The sequence below is a fragment of the Vombatus ursinus genome, unplaced genomic scaffold, assembly GCF_900497805.2.
Source record: "Vombatus ursinus unplaced genomic scaffold, bare-nosed wombat genome assembly UNPS02007284.1, whole genome shotgun sequence".
Classification (NCBI taxonomy): Eukaryota; Metazoa; Chordata; class Mammalia; order Diprotodontia; family Vombatidae; genus Vombatus; species Vombatus ursinus.
The window spans coordinates 17,516,630-17,536,289 of NW_020947062.1; the positions used below are offsets into that span (position 1 = coordinate 17,516,630).

Here is a 19,660-nt window from a genome sequence, read left to right on the forward strand (position 1 = left end):
GGGAAGAGGCGAGAACCACTCGAGGGTCTGGAAGTCAGGTGGACTACTTGAAAAAAATACTGGGTTAAATTCTTTCTCTATTGACTTAAAGAAATGAAAATCTGAACAGAAGTATGTTTAATGATGAAACATTAAGTTCTCCTTGTGCAAAGCAAATATACTCTGTACATGCATGCACACAATCTCTCAACATCTTCCATAGAGAGCCTCTGCCCCAGAGAGTCATGTGATCCCCAGAGAACCCTAGAGATGTCAGAACAAATACAAAGTCTGTCCCTTCCAGGATCATTCCCATCATTCTGTAATCTCTTTGCCTTGGGAAGGAAGGTGACTTTCAGAAGTCTAAAACCTTCCTATCCTCACTAGGCTTTCAGGATCAGTGCTTACTTGGATATAGTGACTTCTAGCCTCAAGGTGCCCCTGGATTTTGGTTTTCAGTTTTGTAGGGCTACTGGGATTAGAGGCACAGTTATCCAAATCCCCCGGCAGTAGATGCCCAGAAGTTAAAAGGATCCTGGATGTGCTATCTTCTATACACTTGTTCCATATTTGCTATCTTGTCTCCTTGGCAACCCTCTCATCTTCTTCTGCTCCTCCCTTCCTCTCCCACCCTCACATACACACCAACACTGATTATTGTTTTGGTATCTTACAGAGTTTGCCCTTTCAATCCTGGAGAAGATGCAAGCTCAGGAGATCCTGAGGATCCTGCGTCTGCCAGAATTGGATGATTTCAGCCAGTTTTTGCGTAACTTGCCAGCCACCACATTAGTGGGTATTGGGGCCTTTGCTGCTCTGCTGGCTTACTGGTTTGCTAATCGGCCAAAAGCTGTTAAGCCACCATGTGACCTCCTGATGCAGTCTGAAGAAGCTGAGGTAAGACTAGGAGCCAGAGTATAGGTGAGGGGCTCAGGAAAGCTCTGCACTTTCTTGCACTGGTAAAGTTTCAGGTTTTACTGTATTTGCTTAACACAACCGATATCCCGCTGGTTATTACAAATTGCTACTACTGCATACCACTGTTACTGCCTGACGCTGCCACTGTTGTGATTGCCTGATATTGCCACTACATTATTACTGTCATCATTTACTATTGGTATTGTCTGCCACTGTTACTGCCTTCCGTTGCTACCCCCTGGCTGTTACTAGTATTGTCTTCCATTCTTACTGCCTCTCACTGTTACTGGTACTCCTAGTCACTGCCTGACACTGGTACTACCTTCCATTCTTACCTGCTGTCCCTGTCTCTGGTCCTGCCTTCTAGAATGCCTTTCCTTTCCCTCTTCACTTGTTCTATTCGCTAATCATCATTTAAATCCTAAATTGAATGTCCCCTTCTCTACAGTTCCCTCAGTCAATAACAATCCCCCCCACCTTCTGTCACAATTTTGTTACCCTTCTCTTTAATGTCCTTATATAATATTATGTAGAATTAACCGTGTTGTATCTTATTCCTCTACTAAAATGTAAATCCCAGGAAGGGCAGGAGTTGTGTCCTCTCTAAACTTCCCATGAGCCCTAGCACCCAGCACAGGGCTCTGGACCCAGTAATTGCTTCTTGTTTAGCTGAATGAATGAATGGGTGGATGGATGGATGGATGGATAGATGGATGGTTACTGCCTGCCATTGTTTTCACCTGACACTCCTCCTCTCCTAGTGTTAGTGTTTGTTTTGTCCCAGGGGAGAGTGGCTCATGGTGCCCTTCGGTACTGAGGGAAATTAAGCCAAGTTATATGGCCCTGAGAGAGATTCGTTGGCAGCCTGGCAACAGCCTCAACACTGGCTATTTCTAAGGAAACAGAGGAATAAGGCTTTCACCCCCTTTCAGGAGCAATTTCAGATAGGGGTGAGGGAGAGAATATTGTGGCAGAGAACTCAGAACAGGGGTGGGGAACCTGCGGCCACAAGGCCACATGTGGCATTCTAGGTCCTTGGGTGCAGCCTTTTGACTGAGTGCAAATTTTATAGAACAAATCCTTGTATTAAGGGGATTTGTTCTGTGAAGTTTGGATTCAGTCAAAGGGCCACACTTGAGGACCGAAAGGGCCACATGTCGCCTTGAGGCTGAAGGGTCCCTACACCTAACCCAGAAGTTCAGCTGAAGTGTGAGGGCAGTGTGTCCTAGGGCTCAGGACTGAGGACATTTTATCTTAGAACAGACAGTCTAGTCAGGGTTCACTGTTCACTACTAGGACAAAGCTTAGACATCTTTAATGTGGGTGTCTCTCCCCTACAAAGGCTTCCTAATGCCAGGAATCAGTAGATTACTAAGGCTTGGGAATGGGACAACCACATGAGACAAGAAGGGCAGGCTCTAAATTAGGATACAAGAAAATGTATGATGAAGACTAGGCCAGGCCTTTGCAAAGAACCTTTTTTCTCATATCTCTAATGTCCTTATCATATATTATTTATAATTATAAAGTTACATTATTTTATTATATATTCTAATATAATATATTATACTACTATTATACTGTATTATATAATTATTTATAATTTATAATTGTCTATGTTTGTGTACTATTCCCCTACTAAGAGCAGGATTGTGTCCTATCTAAGCTAAATGTATCTTCTCTAGCATCTAGCTTAGAGGTCCATAGTAAGTATAGTAAATAAGCATAGTAAATGATTAGTGGTTTTTTTTTTTTTTAAATAACAAATGAGAGGCAGCTAGATGGCATAATGGATAGAGCACTGGCCCTGGAGGAGAATCTGAGTTCAAATGTGACCTCAGACACTTGACACTTACTAGCTGTGTGACCCAGGGCAAGTCACTTAACCCCATTGCCTGGCAGAAAGAAAAATAACAAATGGACCTGAATTTCTCTGAAACACCATAATCCAAAATACTGAGATGAGTCAGAGCAGAAATTCAGCCTGAGAGGTTAATATCACACTAGGAGGCAGAGTACAGGGAATACTGGCCAGAAATATAACTAGAGTTATAGTACCACAAGCTTGCCCAGAGCAGGTGGCAGGAAGGATGCTGCCAGGTGAACTGGGGATGGACAGAGCGGGGCAAGAGACAAGTTCAGACCAGCCAGCAATCTGGTAGCTTCCTGTTTTAACTAACTATTATTGCTAACTAGGTTGTAAGCTCTGCTGTTTATATGCTGGTGAAGGATTATAAGAACCATCAGCACCTTCCAAATTTGGCAACCTAATGCAAAGCCCCCATCACCCTGCCCAAGTTACGGCATAGCAGGCAGATTGATTGAATCCAATCAATCAATTAATAAGCATTTAATAATGGAAATTTTTATGTATCAGCACTATGCTAAGTGCTGGGAATACAAATACAAAAATGAAATAGCCCCAGTCCTCAAGGAGCTTACATCCTATCAGAGAAGAAAATGAACATAAATAAATATATACAAAATAAATAAAAGGTAATTGGGAAGAACTAGAAACTAGGGCAGGGGTGGGGAACTTGTGGCCTGGAAGCCACATGCGGCCTTCTAGGTCTTTGGGTGAGGCCTTTTGACTAAAGTCCAAGTTTTATAAAACTTTTTATTAAGGGGGTTTGTTCTGTGAAGTTTGGATTCAGTCAAAGGGCTGAACTTGAGGACCTAGAGGGCCACATGTGGCCTGGAGGCTGCAGGTTCCCCACTCCTGATAGCGGATCAGTGAAATAAGATGATGTTTAAGCCAAACTTTGAAGTCAATTAAGGATTCAAATAGGCTGAAATGAGGAGGGAATGCATTCCAGAGCACAGCCAGTACAAAAGCATGGAAACAAGAAGTGGAGTATCATTTATAAGGAATAGGAAGAAAGTCATGGAGTGTGTATATGGAAATAACATACAACAAGACTGGAAAATAAATTGGAGTCAGATTGTGAAGAGTTTTAAGTGCCAAAGGGAAGTTTCAATTTGGTTCTAGAATTAATAAGGAGGCCCTAGAGTTTATTGGCCATGGGTGTGGCATGGTCAGACATGTCCTTTATGAAGATCCCCATAACAGCTATGTGGAAGCAGAAACTTGAGGTAGGGAGATCAATTAGGAGGTGCTCACAGCAGTCCAGGTAAAAGTTGATGAGGGCCTGAACTGTGGTAGTGACTGTGTTAAAGAAAAGAGGAACAATGTGAGAGATGCTGCAAAAGTAGAATCAGGAAAACCTGGTAACTGATTAGATATATGAGGCAAGGGAGAGTAAGGACTTGAGAATAGCTCTAAGCAAGGTGTGTTGGAGCTAGCTCTAAATGACTTGCAAGAGCTGATTTTTAAATTTTCAGTGTAAGCATTTACATCTCAGAAAGTGCTACAAATCTGAGCCTGAATTATTGTTTTGTTGGTTGTCTAGACCTAAGAAAGTGTAAATAATGCAGATTAAACTTAAAAGCATGCATGTTTACTTCTTTGCCCCCCAGAGAGCCTGGTCATTAAATGCTGTATTTACCAGCACATCCCTGTATTGCTCTATAAATATTGTTTGAGCTCAGTAGGAGTGCAGTAGAAAGTTCAGGAAATGAAGTCATCACCAGACTCCAGGCCTGGTGACTGGGGGCTAACAATAATAATTCTAATAACTAGTGTTTATAAAGCACTTCAAGGTTTGCAAAATTCTTTAAATCCGTTGTCTCGTTTGAGCCTCACAAAACCTCTACATCAAAAATTATGATCTCAGGTGATTAGAAAGATGGTGATGCCATCACTCAACAGAAATAAAGAAGTCCAAAAAAGAGTTAGATATTGAATTCAGGTTTGGATATGTTGAAGTTGAGATGTGTATGGGCATCCAGTTCAAAATACCCAATAGGCAATTGAGGATGTGGGACTCTGGAGCTCAGGAGAAATATTAAGGTTGGATATACAGATTTGGAATTCATCTACTTAGAGATCATAATTAAGCTGATGAGGTGTGTATGAAAAAGAGACAGAGAGAGATAGAATGGAAAGAAGAGAAGAATCAGGACAGAGCTTGAGGTGCATTAACAGTAGGCAAGATATGCATTGTGATGAGCCAAAGAGAGCATAGTTTCATGACAACCCAAATAGAGGAGAGACTATCCAGGAAGAGGTGGTGATCAATAAGGTCAGATGCAGATGAGTAGTCAAGAAGGATGAGAATGATTGGGAAGAAGTCATTCACTTTAATAATTTAGAGATCACTGGTAACAGTCAGTCTCCCCAAAGTTTTGGCCTTTCTGGTACCTACTTATACTCTTCACCAGATCTTTTAAACCTCATGGTAAAAATTAATCAGAAAGACATGTGACTTAGATACCAGGCTCCTCTTTTTAGCTACTTGCTTTATTCAATTTAATTCAGCAAACATTTGTTAAATACTCACAATGTAGAGAACAATGTTCTGAGAGAGATGCAAAGCTTAGATGACACGGGGTTCCTGCCTTCATCTAGTCTAGTGTGAAAATTAGGTCAGCTCTCCATTTCAGTTTATTCTTCTTTTCAGTGGGGTTTGTGGCTACTGAAATCCACTCAGAAAGTCTGTTGAGTATCTGCTATGTACTCTGTCATGTGTTATAATTCAGAAGTCAGCTGAAGTTATGCATATTAACACCTGAACTGAGCTCTTTAAAAAAAGTTTGTTAACCCAAATGAAACTCTAATAGGTGGGATTTTAGGCATTGAGACAGAGTGAAATTAAAAAAGGTTATGGTGGAAAATATATTTTAAGGCAGGACCTTAGGGAAGCCAACCCTGGACTGAGAGTTTCTCCTTGGAATCAGCTCCTCTAAGTTGTCCCTACTTTGCATGGTATTTTCCCTTCCTTCAGTCATATACCTATAAAATTTCCAAGTTCTTTCTCAAGTTTCCAATTATGAGAGGTATCCTGGCCATGTGCAGTGTCTGCTGTTCATATGTCTAAGTCATTTGTAAGTGAATTCTTTTTAAGGTTTAAGGTCTTCATTTTAAGTCCTGGATACAATTTTGGATACAAGTTTCCAATGAGAACATCAGAATTTGGTTCAGATCCCTTCCTTAAAAGGCCCTCACCTTCTCTGCAAGTACTCAAACTAAAAAGACATTAGAATAGGATGGATTTTACTTAATCTAGTAAAAATATGTAGAACATGTTCAGATCCATGACCCTCACAATCAGAAGAACTCTCCTTTCTTTTCCAGAGAGTGTCAAACAACTCTCCCCTGTTGTGGATGCCACCTTCCCTCACGACCCATAATATACCAGCAAAAGAATAAGTCCAGGTTGCATCTCTTTTTAATTTTTTTTTCTGAGGCAATTGGGGTTAAGTTACTTGCCCAGAATCACACAGCCAGTGAATGTTATGTGTCTGAGGCTGGATTTGAACTCAGGTCCTCCTGACTCCAGAGCCAGTGCTCTATCCACTGCGCCACCTAGCTGCCCCTGCATCTTTTTTTAAAATGTTTTTTTTAATTGATATCTTTTGTTTCTTTCATCATCACAGTTATCCCAAGAATTTCTCTCAAGTATCACTCCTCCCAGAGAACCATCTCATATAACAATTCATATTTTTTAGAAAGAAAAAAAATCAGTACAAATGAGTGTTGTACTTTGTCAAGGGGTTTTCTTCATCTATTAAAATAATAAAAAAGAAAAAAGAAAAAAAGAAATAATCAAGTGGTTTGGGATGTTTTATTTTTTAACATCATTAATTTTGTTGATTGTTTCCTAATATTGAACCATCCTTCAACATCCTGGTATAAATTGCATTTGGCTGTAATGAATGATATCTTAGATAAATTGCTGTAATTTGACAGAATTTTGTTTAATATTTTTGAGTCAATGTTCATTAATGTGTTTGGTCTTTAGTTTTCTTTCTGTGTTTTATCTTTCCCTGGTTTAGATATCAGAACTATGTATTTAACTATATATATATGTATATATGTATATATATATATATTACAATAAGATTCTAGTAGGGTATATTCTTTTTCTATTTTTTAAAATAATTTATGAAGTATGGATACTAATTGCTCTTTAAAAATTTGTTAGAATTCTCCTGTGAATCCATCAGGACCAGGAGATTTTCTCCTCCCTTTTGTAGTTCCTTTTATAGCTAGATGTATTTCCTTTTCTAAAATTGAGTTATTTAAGATCTCTATGTTGTCTTTTGGTAGTTTGGATATTTTATATTTTTGAGGACATTCCTCTATTTCTTTTGTGTTCTCATTTTCAATAGCATGTAACTGTGCATAATATGGTCTGATTATTTTTATTTCTTCCAGTTTTGTTGTGATTTTGCTTTGCTTAATTGTTATTTTATTTTATTGGTTTTCTGCCCTCTTCCTTTTCATCGAATTAACTAAAGGTTTATCATTAGTCTTTTCAAAGAACCAGTTTTTAGTTTTATTTATATTTTTATGCTTTTCCCCCAATTTATCTATTTCTCCTCTAGTTTAAATATCTTCTCTTTTATGCTTATTTTAGATTTCTTTATTTGCTGGCTTTCTAATTTTTTAAATGCATATTCATTTCATTAATCCTTTCTTTTTCTATTTTGTTAATGTATGTTTGTAAAGATATGATTTTTCCCCTGAGGACTGCTTTAGCTACATCCCAGAAATTTTGATACATTGTTTCATCATTATCATTTCCTTCTACATAGTTATTAATTGTTTATATGATTTGCTCTCTAGCCTACTCATTGCTTAGGATTTCATTGTTTAGTCTCCATTGGGATTTGTATCTTTTGTTTGTTTTCTTTGAACCAATTACTATTTTTATTGTGTTATGGTCTATAAAGGATGTATTAATTATTTCTGCCTTTTTACATTTGTTTGCAATATCTCTGCCTGATCTGTTTTGGTAAAAGTTCCATGTGGTGCCAAGAAATATATATAATTTTTTGAAGTTCCATCAAGAAGATGCTATAAATCTTTTAACTCCTCAGAAATTTTTTTAGTTCCATAATTTCGCTCTTTTTTCTCTTTCTATTAGACTTCTTCAGAACTGAGAAGGGATATTAAAGTCTTTTGTCACTATTGTGTTACTGTCTGTCATCCTGTAGCTCAGATAATATTTCCTTTATCAATTTGGATGCCAAGGCACTTGGACCATATACGATTATTACTTATATGGGTTTGTCATCTATGGTTCCTTTCAGCATAAAGTAGTTTCCTTAATTATCCCTTTTTATTTTTTGAATACTGGCTTTTGATTTTTTCACATAGTATGATTGGAACTCCTGCTTTTTTTGTATTCACTTGATGCACAGTAATTTTTTTCAATCCCCTCAGTTTTATTGTATGTCTTTGTTTTTTAAATATATCTCTTGTAAGCAATAGATTGTAGTGTTTTGTCTTCTTATCCGATTTGTCACTTTTTCATTTTATTTGAATTAATTGATCCCTTCACATTTAAAGTTGTGAGAGTTAGGTTTATATTTTCCTCCATCTACTTATAATATTGAGTTTTTTAAGTTATGATTTTTTTCCTTCTGCTGGAAACACGATGCTATATTCTTTCCGTTGTTTTGCCTTAATCTTTTTTAAGCTGGACTTGTTCCTACTGATTATAGTTCTCTCATCTCAATCCCCTCCTCTAATTTGTTTTCTCATTTATTATCCTTTTGTCTCTGAGGTTTTCTTCTGTTTTCTTCCTCCCTTGCTTTCTTCTCAGTTAGTTGAGTAGGTTCCTTCTTTCTCTCTTCCCCTTCAACTAGTCCTGTTTCTTAGTTTGTTGTTTTTTTTTTAATTTCATTTTTGCACTCTTTTCCAAAAAGGATTTCTCTCACTTTCTTCATTATTCATCCTCTCTTTCTACTCTAGACCCTCATTCTCTATTCATCACCCTTAAAATTACTTGGTCTCTTTATTCTCTGTATTCCTCATGCAATCAAAGCTTCCAAGGTATTCCTTCTTGGGTCTCCCCTCTAGCCATTTTCTGCCACTAATGAGGGAATTAGAACAGCAAGTGGTAGTGGGAATTAAGTTAATCACACTGATTCCATCTTGTGACTCAATTCTGAAGCTAGCTCAGTTCCCTTTCTAATCAATTATGGGTCTATTCCAATTTCTGTCTTGTGAGAAAACTTTATTCAATTGTGGGAATTGAGAGAAAACTATTGTTTTGCTCAAACCTAGCCCTAGGTGCCTGGGAAGCTGGACCATTTCTTCTTGCTTCTTAGAAACCCTTAACTAAGGACTAGGTTATGCTGACCAGAAAACCAGTCATATCTGAAGAGTGATGCAAGGAGTTTTCTCTCAATTATACATCTCAAGCAATCCATATATCTTATCTGAAAACTGGCCCCATTCTAGTTAATCAGTTATTGTTTGCATGTTCCTTTGATTGAATATTGGGGGAAGTTTTCTTTTTTTATTTCTCTTTTTTTGACTTCTCTTTTTCTGATTTCAGGGAACTGTACCTACTCACTCTCCCCCTCCTGATTTGGAAAGTCCTTAATCTTTCCTCCAATTAAAAATCAGATTACCTACTTTTGTATTCTGGTTAATTGTTATCTTTTAATTAGTTGGTCTTGTTTTATTAATTGCTTTTAATGCCTGGTTCCGATTTGTTAGACAATTGGCATGTATTGCTAAAATAAATTAATATGCTCAGAAGTTCAAACCTTTGTTTCCTCAGTCATTTTATCTTTCACCCACCCACCACACCACTGCCTTGTAGAGCTTGCCCTGTGGATTTCTCTTTTTCCATTGAGCCTCAGTCCCAGAACAATGCCAATTATTGCAGGTGTCAAAGAGTACACTACCCCATGTTAGGGTCCTTCTGCCACAACATCCCTTATTATACACCCCATCGCTGCTCTTATACCTTGCCCTTGTTGACTTTTTTCTACATTTGCCTTAAAATTTCCTACATGAGTTCTTGCTTTCTCACTCCTCCAGGTGCCCGTTGTCTCCAGAAATTCCAACATTCCCCTTCCTGAGTTAGGATGAATACACTTTTCAAGTACCAAATCTCCCAAACCACACCTAGCACAAGGTCCGCATCTCCCTTCATCGACCATCTCTCTTCATCCATAAGAGCTTTTATCAGTGGAACCTCCTCCCACCACCAAAGCAAGGTCCCCTACTTCTCTCTTTTCATTCCATCCCCTCTTCTCCTCACCCATCCCCCCATAGGCTTTCTGAGTTCACAGGGGCAGCCTTTCCCTCATTGCTAGCCCTCAGTTTGACATATCACACATTCATCTCTATCACACTGCTTCTATTTCCCTTTTATTTACCCTCCCACGTTAGAATGTAGTGCCATTTGAATCACCTGTAGGCAGGGTATTGCCAGGTTCTGTCCATAATACTCCAACCTGCCTCTTCATTATTACTTGGACTGGACTTCCACCTTCACCCCTATCTTTTTGTGTATGTTTAGAAAGCAGTTTCTTACTGATCCCTCTGCTGTTACTCTGTTGCTGTGGCTGCTGCTGTCCTTGGCTGCTACACTTTTTCATTTGTCTTGTATTTCCATTGTTTGGGGTGTTCAAAAATCAAATAATCTCTTTAATTCTAGTTTTCTAGAATTCCTAAAAGTGTTTCAAACATCTCTTTATTATTATCATCCACCTTTTTTCATGTATGGTTAAGCTCAGATTTTCAGGGTATGTCACCTTCAGTTGCCTTCTGGACTCCATTACTCCTGGAAACATGATTCTATTCTTTCCTATGCTTTCTAGTGGGTGCAGAATAGTCTTGTGTTATTCAAATTTTCTTTCCTTTGTATGAAGGTCTTTCTCCTGATTGCTTGCAGGACTTGCTGCTTCTGAGATAAATTGCTAAATTTAACCACTATATATCTCAGAGTATTTAGCCTTGTTTTATCTCCCCTTCAGGGATGATCTATCACTTCTTTCAATTGGTATTTCATTTTCTATGTTCAGATGTTCTGGGCAGTTCTCTTCTATTGTTTCATTCATTATAGTGTTAAGGTTTTTTGTCCTGCCATGACCTATGATCCTTAGATAGGATGAGTAGACATTTTTGTCTTTATATGCAGCCTGTCTTTGAGATCAGTATGTTTTGCTTGCACAGGGCACATATTTTCTGTATTTGCATTCCCAATCTATTATTTTCTCTTTTGTTGCTTTGGTAAGATTTGGCATCGTAGATTCCAGTTTTTCTATTGTGCCCATTATTTTTGTTGTGCAGGCCATAAATTCTGTTCTCTTAATTCTCATTTCTCTTTTAAACCACTCAAGAAGAACATGTAGGAGTTCTATGTTCTTACATTTCACAGGATCCTCTATCTCATTAAGTATTGGATCATTTTCCTTTGTTTTGGAATATTAGTTCATAGATGCCTGAACTCATATTTACTAGATCTGGTGACCATATTTGCTTCTATTGTTAATGTTTTCACCATTGATTTACCTGCGTATTTTCAAGATCTTTGAGTTTATTTCTTTCTGAGATCTTTGGTAATTTCAGTCTTTTTTTCTTCCTGATTTTCCCCAATTGCATCCTTGCTGGCTCAATCATTCTAATGGTGTTCTCCTTTGGGGCTCAATCTCAAATCATTTCAGCCTCCTTCCATGCTGGGCCATTCAGTGATCATTGGCCTAAGTCTCTGCCCCGAATACCTTTTGGATGACAGAACTGGCCCCAGCTAAATATTGAGCTCTTTCCTTCAGGCTTCATGGAGTGCTGTCACACACACACATACACACACACACACACACACACACACACACACACACACACACACACACGATGTCCCTGATTGGGTATCCTGCCCCACTCACTCTTTTTTTCAGTTCTCTGGCTTGACACCAGCACTTCAGAGCTTTGCAGCACTGGTGCTACACCATTGTCTGCCACCATGCTGGATGGCTGGCATGCCCCTTCAGCACACTTTTGTTTCTGATGTGCTACTGTAGCTCTATCTGTTGCAGAACAAACTTCTGCAGCCTTGAGCTGGGATCTTTATGGAATTGGAAAAAGAGGTGGGGAACTGGGGTATGGAGTTAATTTTTATTGCAAACCCTGAGGTATTTGAGTCTGCTAGGATACCCTCAATGCTGGCACCTTGGGAAGTGAGAGAAAGGTGCTGAGTGAGCTCAGGGTCAGTGAGTATCAGTTCATGGGTTGGCTTGTTTGTTTGCTTTGCCTTCTTTTGGACTCTGAGTATCTTAGACCATAGAGACAGCTGAAGTTCCCACAGTTTCTCTTTTGGAGAGGTGTGAGAGGCCACGGGCATCAGAGAAAATCTCTAGTCCTCTATCTTGTTGCTCATGTGACCCAGAAGTTTCTAGTTGCTTCTTGGTGTATATGGTTCCTTGTTGTGTTGATCCTCCTTCCCCAGCAGGGCTAAACAGATTGTTTGGTCTACCTGAGATGTGAGTGAGATCTCCTCTTCCAACTGCTCTTTGAGGCTCTAAATCCCTTTACTCTTTATCTAATGAAGGTTCCACTTCTCTTTCTACATCTCCATCTTCTGCAGACACATAGAGGTTGCATGGATGCACAGATGTATGGCCAGGTTCAAGTGCAGCCCAGCTTCTCTGTATACGTGTGTGTGCATCTGTGTCTGTGCCTGAGTCTGTCTGTATGATCCACTTCCCAGATCTCTACCTCTTTTAAAGACTAAACTGAAGGACAAGGTCAGGTGGTGAACTTTGTTATTCCTGATATGACAACGGGGTCCTCCTCGATGTACTTCAGCTTTAGTGAATGCCAAAAACTTCTTCAATGAGGGTAGTGAGTACCTAAGATATGGAGAATTTATACCATCAAAGAAGCAGTAGAGTAGGGAGAAATCTTTCCCTTTTAAAATATGCCTGGGCATGCACACTACATGTGGTTTGAAAATGGTGCTATAATTATAAAGGAAGAATCGTATTGTTAAAACAATAGTAGCAATGACTAGTCTGTCTTGTCTTTGAGTTATGGGATTTATGCAATGAGTTTTCTTGTTAACAGGTGAAATTAGTCTGTGGCATGTAGTTGGAAAGATACTGTATATTATGGAGCACCGGCTCTGAAGTCAGAAGGACCTGAGTTTAAATCCAGCCTCAGACCAAACACTTGACACTTACTAGCTGTGTGACCCTGGGCAAGTCACTTAACCCCAATTGCCTAAAAAAAAAAAAAAAAAAACGATACTGTATATTGGAATCTCTAAGTAATGGAGTTGATAGACTGCTTTCTTAACCCCTGAAAATATCATGTTTCCTGACGTTCCCTTCTTGCCCATGTCTTTTTGGTTCCACAGGGCTCTGATGGGGCTCGGCGATCCGTGATTGGAGGCAGCCCCAAGCTGCTGAACCATTACTATGATGATGCTCGGACAATGTATGAAGTCTTCAGGAGGGGGCTGAGCATCTCTGGTGAGTGTTGGACACTTCTGGGCCAATGAGCCTCGTGTGTCCTCTGAGAAGCTATATGGACATTCCATCAGAGATAGGCTGTGTTCTTTTCACTCCAGCTGAAGGTTGGTAACCACTATTTGGGTACCACTATTTACCAGGAACCACAGGGACTGAAGGAGGGGCTAATCAGACCTGGAAGTGGAGAACAGCTGGCAAATGCCATAAGTACATAGGTAACTGTGTGACAGCAAGGGAGCAGCAAGGGTAGTTCACAAAGGTCTTTAAGGCATATAAAAAGCCTTCCTCTCAACAATCCTGTGATATAGATATTATTATCTCATCTTTAGAGGAAAGAAAACTGGGGGCTTAGACATGAGGCAAAGGGACATGTTTGTGGTCACTAAGCCAGTAAGTATGGCTACAAGATTCAAACCCAGGACACCCAAAGCTCTCCATTAAAACATATTGCTGCAGATATGTGGGGGCTGTTTCACATGGTGTAGTAGAGAGAGCACTATATATGGAGACTTGATTTTTAAATACTGATTTAGCTATGTAACGAACCTCGGCCAAGTCTCTATACCTCTATGGGACTTAGTTTCCTCATCCATAAAACTAGGACATTGGAGTAGATGATCTCAAAGAACCCCTTCAGCAGTGGTGTCAAACTCAAATAGAAACAGGCCTATACATTAGGATCCCCACAGGCCTCATATTGACTTAGAATTAATATTATCAGAGGCAGCTAGGTGTCGCTGTGGATCGAACTCTGTTCTTGAAGTCAGGAGGACATGAGTTCAAATCCAGTCTCAGACACACGTCACTTACTAGCTGTGTGACCCTGGACAAGTCACTTAACCCTGATTGCCTCACCAAAAAAGCAAAAAAAAAAAAAGAATTAACATTATCTATGTTCTATTATATTTTTATTTATTTTGTTAAATTATTTCCCAATTACATTTTAATCTGGTTTGGTCCTGGAGCTGCTTTGATATCTTTGTCTTTTAGCACATAATAGTGTAATCCTGGTGTTGTGACTATCATAATTTAGTATATTCAGAGAACTGCTTGGGACTATCTTCTCTGGTTCAGGACATAGGGTCTGGAAGGATTAAAAAGTGATGCTCAGTGTTCCAAAAAGAGAGGAAGACCAAAACAATGTTGGGTTAGGAAAAAAAAATTCCTCTAGATAGGCCTGAACAACTAATGGCCTGTGGGCCACTTGTGGCCCACCAAAGTGGCCTGTGGGTGGTATGTTGTGCAGGCCTGTTTTACATGCTCTACATTTTTCACAGGCTGCCCAAATCCATTGGCAGGCTGTAAGCAGTGTGTGGACTGTATGTTGTCCAAGCCCAATCTAGACTGTTATGGGAGAAATATCTCTTCTCTGAGTTTGTATAGTAGGTAACTGCTGTCAAAATATAGTTACCACAAGGCAGAAATTATAGAGTTAACAACCAAGGTTGCTCAAGCATAGGTTCAGGCCTCAGAGAAAACCTGAACCCTCATTAGGATTCTGACAGTCTCTTATAGGCAAAAATACATCAGAGTGATAGAGAAATAATTTTTTTACCTTAGCAATCTTGTACATTCCTCTTGGGCCATAAAGTTAGCATACTTCCTTCAATGTCATAAAAGTTGAGCAAATTTAGTCAAATGGAGTCATAATATCATACTTCTCTTAAGGAAACAAACTTTGTCAAACAAACTCTATAGACAAACTAAGTCAGGTCACAGATTAAACATTTAGAGAGTTTACAAATAGGCTAATTGAGGAGGAAGATTTACATATGACCAAGGACTTAGGAACAGTTGAAATTCTTCCTCTAGCATTTTATCTAAGGAATATTTAAGGCTTTAAGTAAATTTTTACATTCCATGGAACAGATTTTGGTCAACTCAACAACCTCTGAACTAGGAGAAATAAGCTTGACCTTCCCTTCACATTATTACAGGTGAGGTTACTAAGTCGAAAACAAACAAGTCCCATTTTAAAACCTTCGGTTAGCATTTCAAGCTCATTTCCTCCCAATCTAGATCAAATTACAAGGGGAATTTACTACTAAGGTGAATTTGAGGACTATTTTCAAAATACATTTTTTTCAGAATAGGAGCATCTCAATGCTGCAGAAATTCAAGCTACACCTTCAGATACAATAGTGAGAGCATGCAGTAAATGGGCCTTGTTTCTAGGTAAATCATTTCTGTGAATAATGAAAACTCACTACAGTTATTGGCCCCTGTCTGTATCCCCTCCCCACTCCCCACCCCAACATGCTGTATCTATAAAGTTAGAGTAGTGTCTCTTTTGGTCAGGGGCCCAACTGCTTTTCCCCAGCATCTGGCCTTTGGTCTAGGCATAAATTAAGACTAAGACACCTAGTTTGATAAATAATTCTATTTTTCTGGATTTCCAGATAATGTCTTTGTACTTGGCAAAGAAGCTAAACATACCCCAAGATGACCTTTCTCAGGGGCTGCACATGACTGTCTTGGTGTAAAAATGAAAGGCATAAAAACAGCATCCCAGCATGAGGTCATTAAAGAGGAGGGAATCTGGACAGAAAAAACTGACATCCTATAAGACTCTGAGAGTGTGATTCTGTAAATAGCCAGTGAGGGTATACCTTGTGTAGAATAGAGGGAGTTAAGGAAATCATAGCTTTCTCTTTTTTTTCACACAAGAACTAGATGAGAGGAAGAAGCAGCAGAGCCTTTTGCTTTTGTCTGTGTGGTAACTACTCTTTACCCTTTTTGGCACCGTCAGGAGATTGTCAGATACCTCCAAAAAATGATACCCCCACTGCCTGAGGGGATGTAACTGTTATGTAGTTTATCTTGCCTTTGGTTTTTAGAACATTTGGGTCTGTACTCCAAAAGTTCGGGGTTAGGCAGGAAGGCCAAGATTGTCTTTGGAAAGTGGTTTACAATTCAGGTCAAGAAAGATCTTTTTTTTGGTTTGTTTTATGTGTGGGACCAGCCTCCTGTCCAGTGACGTGGAGACAAGGCTTTCTTGTTGCTGTTCTCTTAAAATTTGGGTATTTTGCTTTCTGGAGGGTGTCTTTGAGTTGAAGTGGTCACATGTTTCTTTGTTGTGGTTTTTGTTGTTGTTGTTGTTATTTTTATTGTAAGAGGCTTAGCCAGCCAAGATTTGACAATTGTTCCCACTATCCCTTGACTATCCCTTGGAATCTCTGAGCCTTCACTGCAATCTACATGACTCAGCCTCTTATAGAATAAACACTCTCAGACAGGATTTTCTGGCTGGAAAAATACGTTTGTAAAAAGTTCTATTAAAAAGTTTTCCTTCTTGTATTCCCTTTATGCTGACTTTCATGCCCACTCTTGGTACAGTCTCTGAAGAGCAACATGGAATAAAGGGAAAAATACTGGATTCGGACTAAAAAGTTGGTTCTATTTCTTACTACCTATGTTACCTTGGGCAAGGTCCTTGCTTTTTCTAAGCCTTAGCTCCCTCTTGTATAAAAATAAGGGGGAAGAAGAAGGTGACCAAATGCACATGTCCTTCCAGCTTGAAACCCTATGACTCTTGACTCCTCTGAGACTCTGCTGAGAAGTCTGACCTTCTGTCCCAACCTAGCAGAGTGAAGCCTACTGGTCTGAGGTGGCTAGGGGGCTGTGCTTCCATTAACCCAAACCTATGGGTCAAACATTCTCTGTTTGTTACTTAAGTGAAGGAGTGAGCATGTTCAGGAGCCAGCCTTTCATAGCCTTTCTCCTGCTTCAGAGACAGTGAGAAGGAGGAGCCCTTGCTGTCTTACACCTTTTGTATAGAAGCTGCTGTCTGTATGACCAGGGCTTTTTCCCAAAAACCATTTCCCCAGCAAGCTCTTCCTGGCTGCCTTGAAAAGGTCAAAGTCATATTGCAGGTCCTTATTTCTAGAGGCTGCTTATCCAGCCTGTAATACTGTCCTAAGGATGTTATCAACCCTATCCTCAGACTTGCTGGATTCTGTCCAGGGCAGACCTTTCAAAGATCCTGTTCTCTTTGGGACTGATGAGGCAGATGCACCTAGTGGCTTCCTCTTACCTTTTTCCTCCTCCCTCACTGGACTGAGGAAGAGGGTGCTGAGTTTGCTGTTGACTCTCCTGCCCATAGGGCTGGCCTTGGCCAGTGTCAGAGAATATTGTTGCTGCAGCTAGACAGGCCTGATTTTCTGCCTTCCCTGCTGAATTGAGTTTCAGGGAAGGTGATGCTGACTCCCTCTCCCCAGCACCACCACCACCACCACCACAACCACTACACCAACATTCATACCCACACCCACCCACCCCCACAGAAACACACACACACACACACACACACAATTTATTTGTATCACAGGGTACTAGCATAGAACTCTGCACATACCAGGTTTTACTTAATATTTGATTAGTTGAAATAGACTGGGATATAAGGCAATAAGAAATTGCAGATGGTCTGAAACTTCCCTCATTGTTAATAAGGCCTCCAGTCTAGGTGAAGGTAGAATAGTGATAGCCTCCAATTTAAAAAAAATTTCTTGACACTTCTTTTAAAGGGCACTTCTTTTTAATTTTTAAAAATTTTGAACTTAATCTCCAAAAAGCATATACATATATATATCACATATACATATCACAATACAGAAAAATAGATAATGATTAATATATAATACATATAAATATATAAAATAATCTCCATTTCACATGGCTTGCTTTTTTTAAAAAGCATATAATACATTTTTCAAATTACTTTTAAAACTATCCTGTCTGTCATTTCTTCCTTCTGATTTTCCTTCTGTTGTCTTCTGAGAACTTAAAAAAAAATGTTAAAATTGTCCTCTTGCAGGGGAGAGAAGGATCACTATGCTAATGACCTCGTAGAACTTCACCTTCTCCCAACCATTCCCCCTCCACAACTAACAGATTATAAAAGGAGAAGAGTGGGGTAGGGGACTTGTAACAAATAAACATAGTCAAGCTAAGTGAATCCAGGTAGTGAATGTACAAAAATGTTAATGTCTCTGCACTTTAGGTATACCACCTTTCTGTCAGGAAGTGGGTAACAGGATTCATCAGAGGTCCTCTGGTGACCTGATTGGTTATTGCTTTGATCAGAGTGCTTATCAAAGTTGTTTTTCTTTACAATGGAGCTGTCCTTGTAAAAATTGTTCTCCTGCTTCTGCTCAGTTTACTCTGCAACTGTTCCTACAACCCAGGATTCTCTGCAATTATCTCTTTTGTCATTTCTTTTGGGGCAATAAGTCAACAAGCACTTATTAAGTATCTGCTCTGTGCCAAATGCTGTGCTAAGCTCTGGGGACACAAAGTAAGGCAAAAAAGAAAAAAAAAAAAGAAACCCAAACAAACATTCTCTGCTCTCAAGGAGCTCACAGTCTAATGGAAGGGCTTGCAATCACACTCCATTACATTTCATATACAGTCTGTGCAGCCATTCCCAAATTGCGTAATAGGCGATCTTAAGGTGCCATCTTAGATACTAGTCCTTTTCTTTCTCCTTTTTAATCCCCATTTTGGATCAGAAGTTTGTTTTGCTTGTGACTACTCCCTCCTTGGCATTATGCTCTTTCTTAACAATTTCTTCCCACTCCCACTTGTTTCCCCATTAAGTTTGATGTATTTCTACACACTGTTTTGTGTGTGTATGAAAGATTTTTTCCCTTTCTTTTGTGAGGCAGTTGGGGTTAAGTGACTTGCCCAGAGTCACACAGCTATTAAAGACATTTCTTTAAAATTGTCTATTTAGATTGTTCTTGGCTAGAACAAACGCTATGAGGAAACACTTGAAGTAGGTCTAGAACTGGCAATATTGACCCTTATGTAACTTGGTTAGTTAGCTTTATGGCAAGGGCATTATATAATGGAAAGAGTTCCAAACTGAGAGTCAGGAGACCTAGGTTTTAATCCTCCCTCTGACATTTACAAGGTCTATAACCCTGAGCAAGTCACTCTGGGTCTCACTTTTCTCATCTATAAAGTGGGGATAAAAGAAAATCTCTTATACTTACAGGGTTGTGATGAGTATCCAATATCTAAAGCCCTTTTTCAACCATTAAAACACTGTGAAAATGTGAGATAGTGGTAGTGTGACACACTGATGGAAGATAGCCTCAGGCTGTGTGATGCTCAACACAATCCCCCCCCCAAAAAAACCATAAGAGATATTCAATAATATAAAAGCACTATAAATGACCCTTCATGATTTGGGGATAGAGAGAGGAGGGGAGGATACTTCTTGGTTTGCTTTCCTGATTGCAAACATATACATAAAATATTTTGCCTTCATGGTGATTAATATGTACACAAGAACTCTAGGACTGAGTAAGGGCAGCTGCTTAGTCTTTCACAAGCTCCCTTTAAAGTTCATGCAGTGTACCCACATTGAAACTCCTGCCCCCAAGAGGAATGTTTTTTAAACTCTCTGGCCTTTAGGTACACTAGCAGC

The 19,660-nt window shown here is 39.4% G+C and overlaps 1 protein-coding gene across 2 annotated transcripts in view; it reads left to right on the plus strand.

Moving 5' to 3' along the window:
- Window positions 1-322: 322 nt before the first annotated feature.
- The window catches only part of ACSL6 (acyl-CoA synthetase long chain family member 6), a 72,918-nt gene continuing 53,580 nt past the window's right edge, over window positions 323-19,660 (plus strand). For both annotated transcript variants that reach the window (XM_027848954.1, XM_027848955.1), the window contains exons 1-3: window positions 323-414; window positions 656-876; window positions 13,116-13,230. In XM_027848954.1, the coding sequence (XP_027704755.1) occupies window positions 682-876; window positions 13,116-13,230 (310 nt within the window). In that variant the 5' untranslated portion in view covers window positions 323-414; window positions 656-681. The remainder of the gene's footprint in view (window positions 415-655; window positions 877-13,115; window positions 13,231-19,660) is intronic.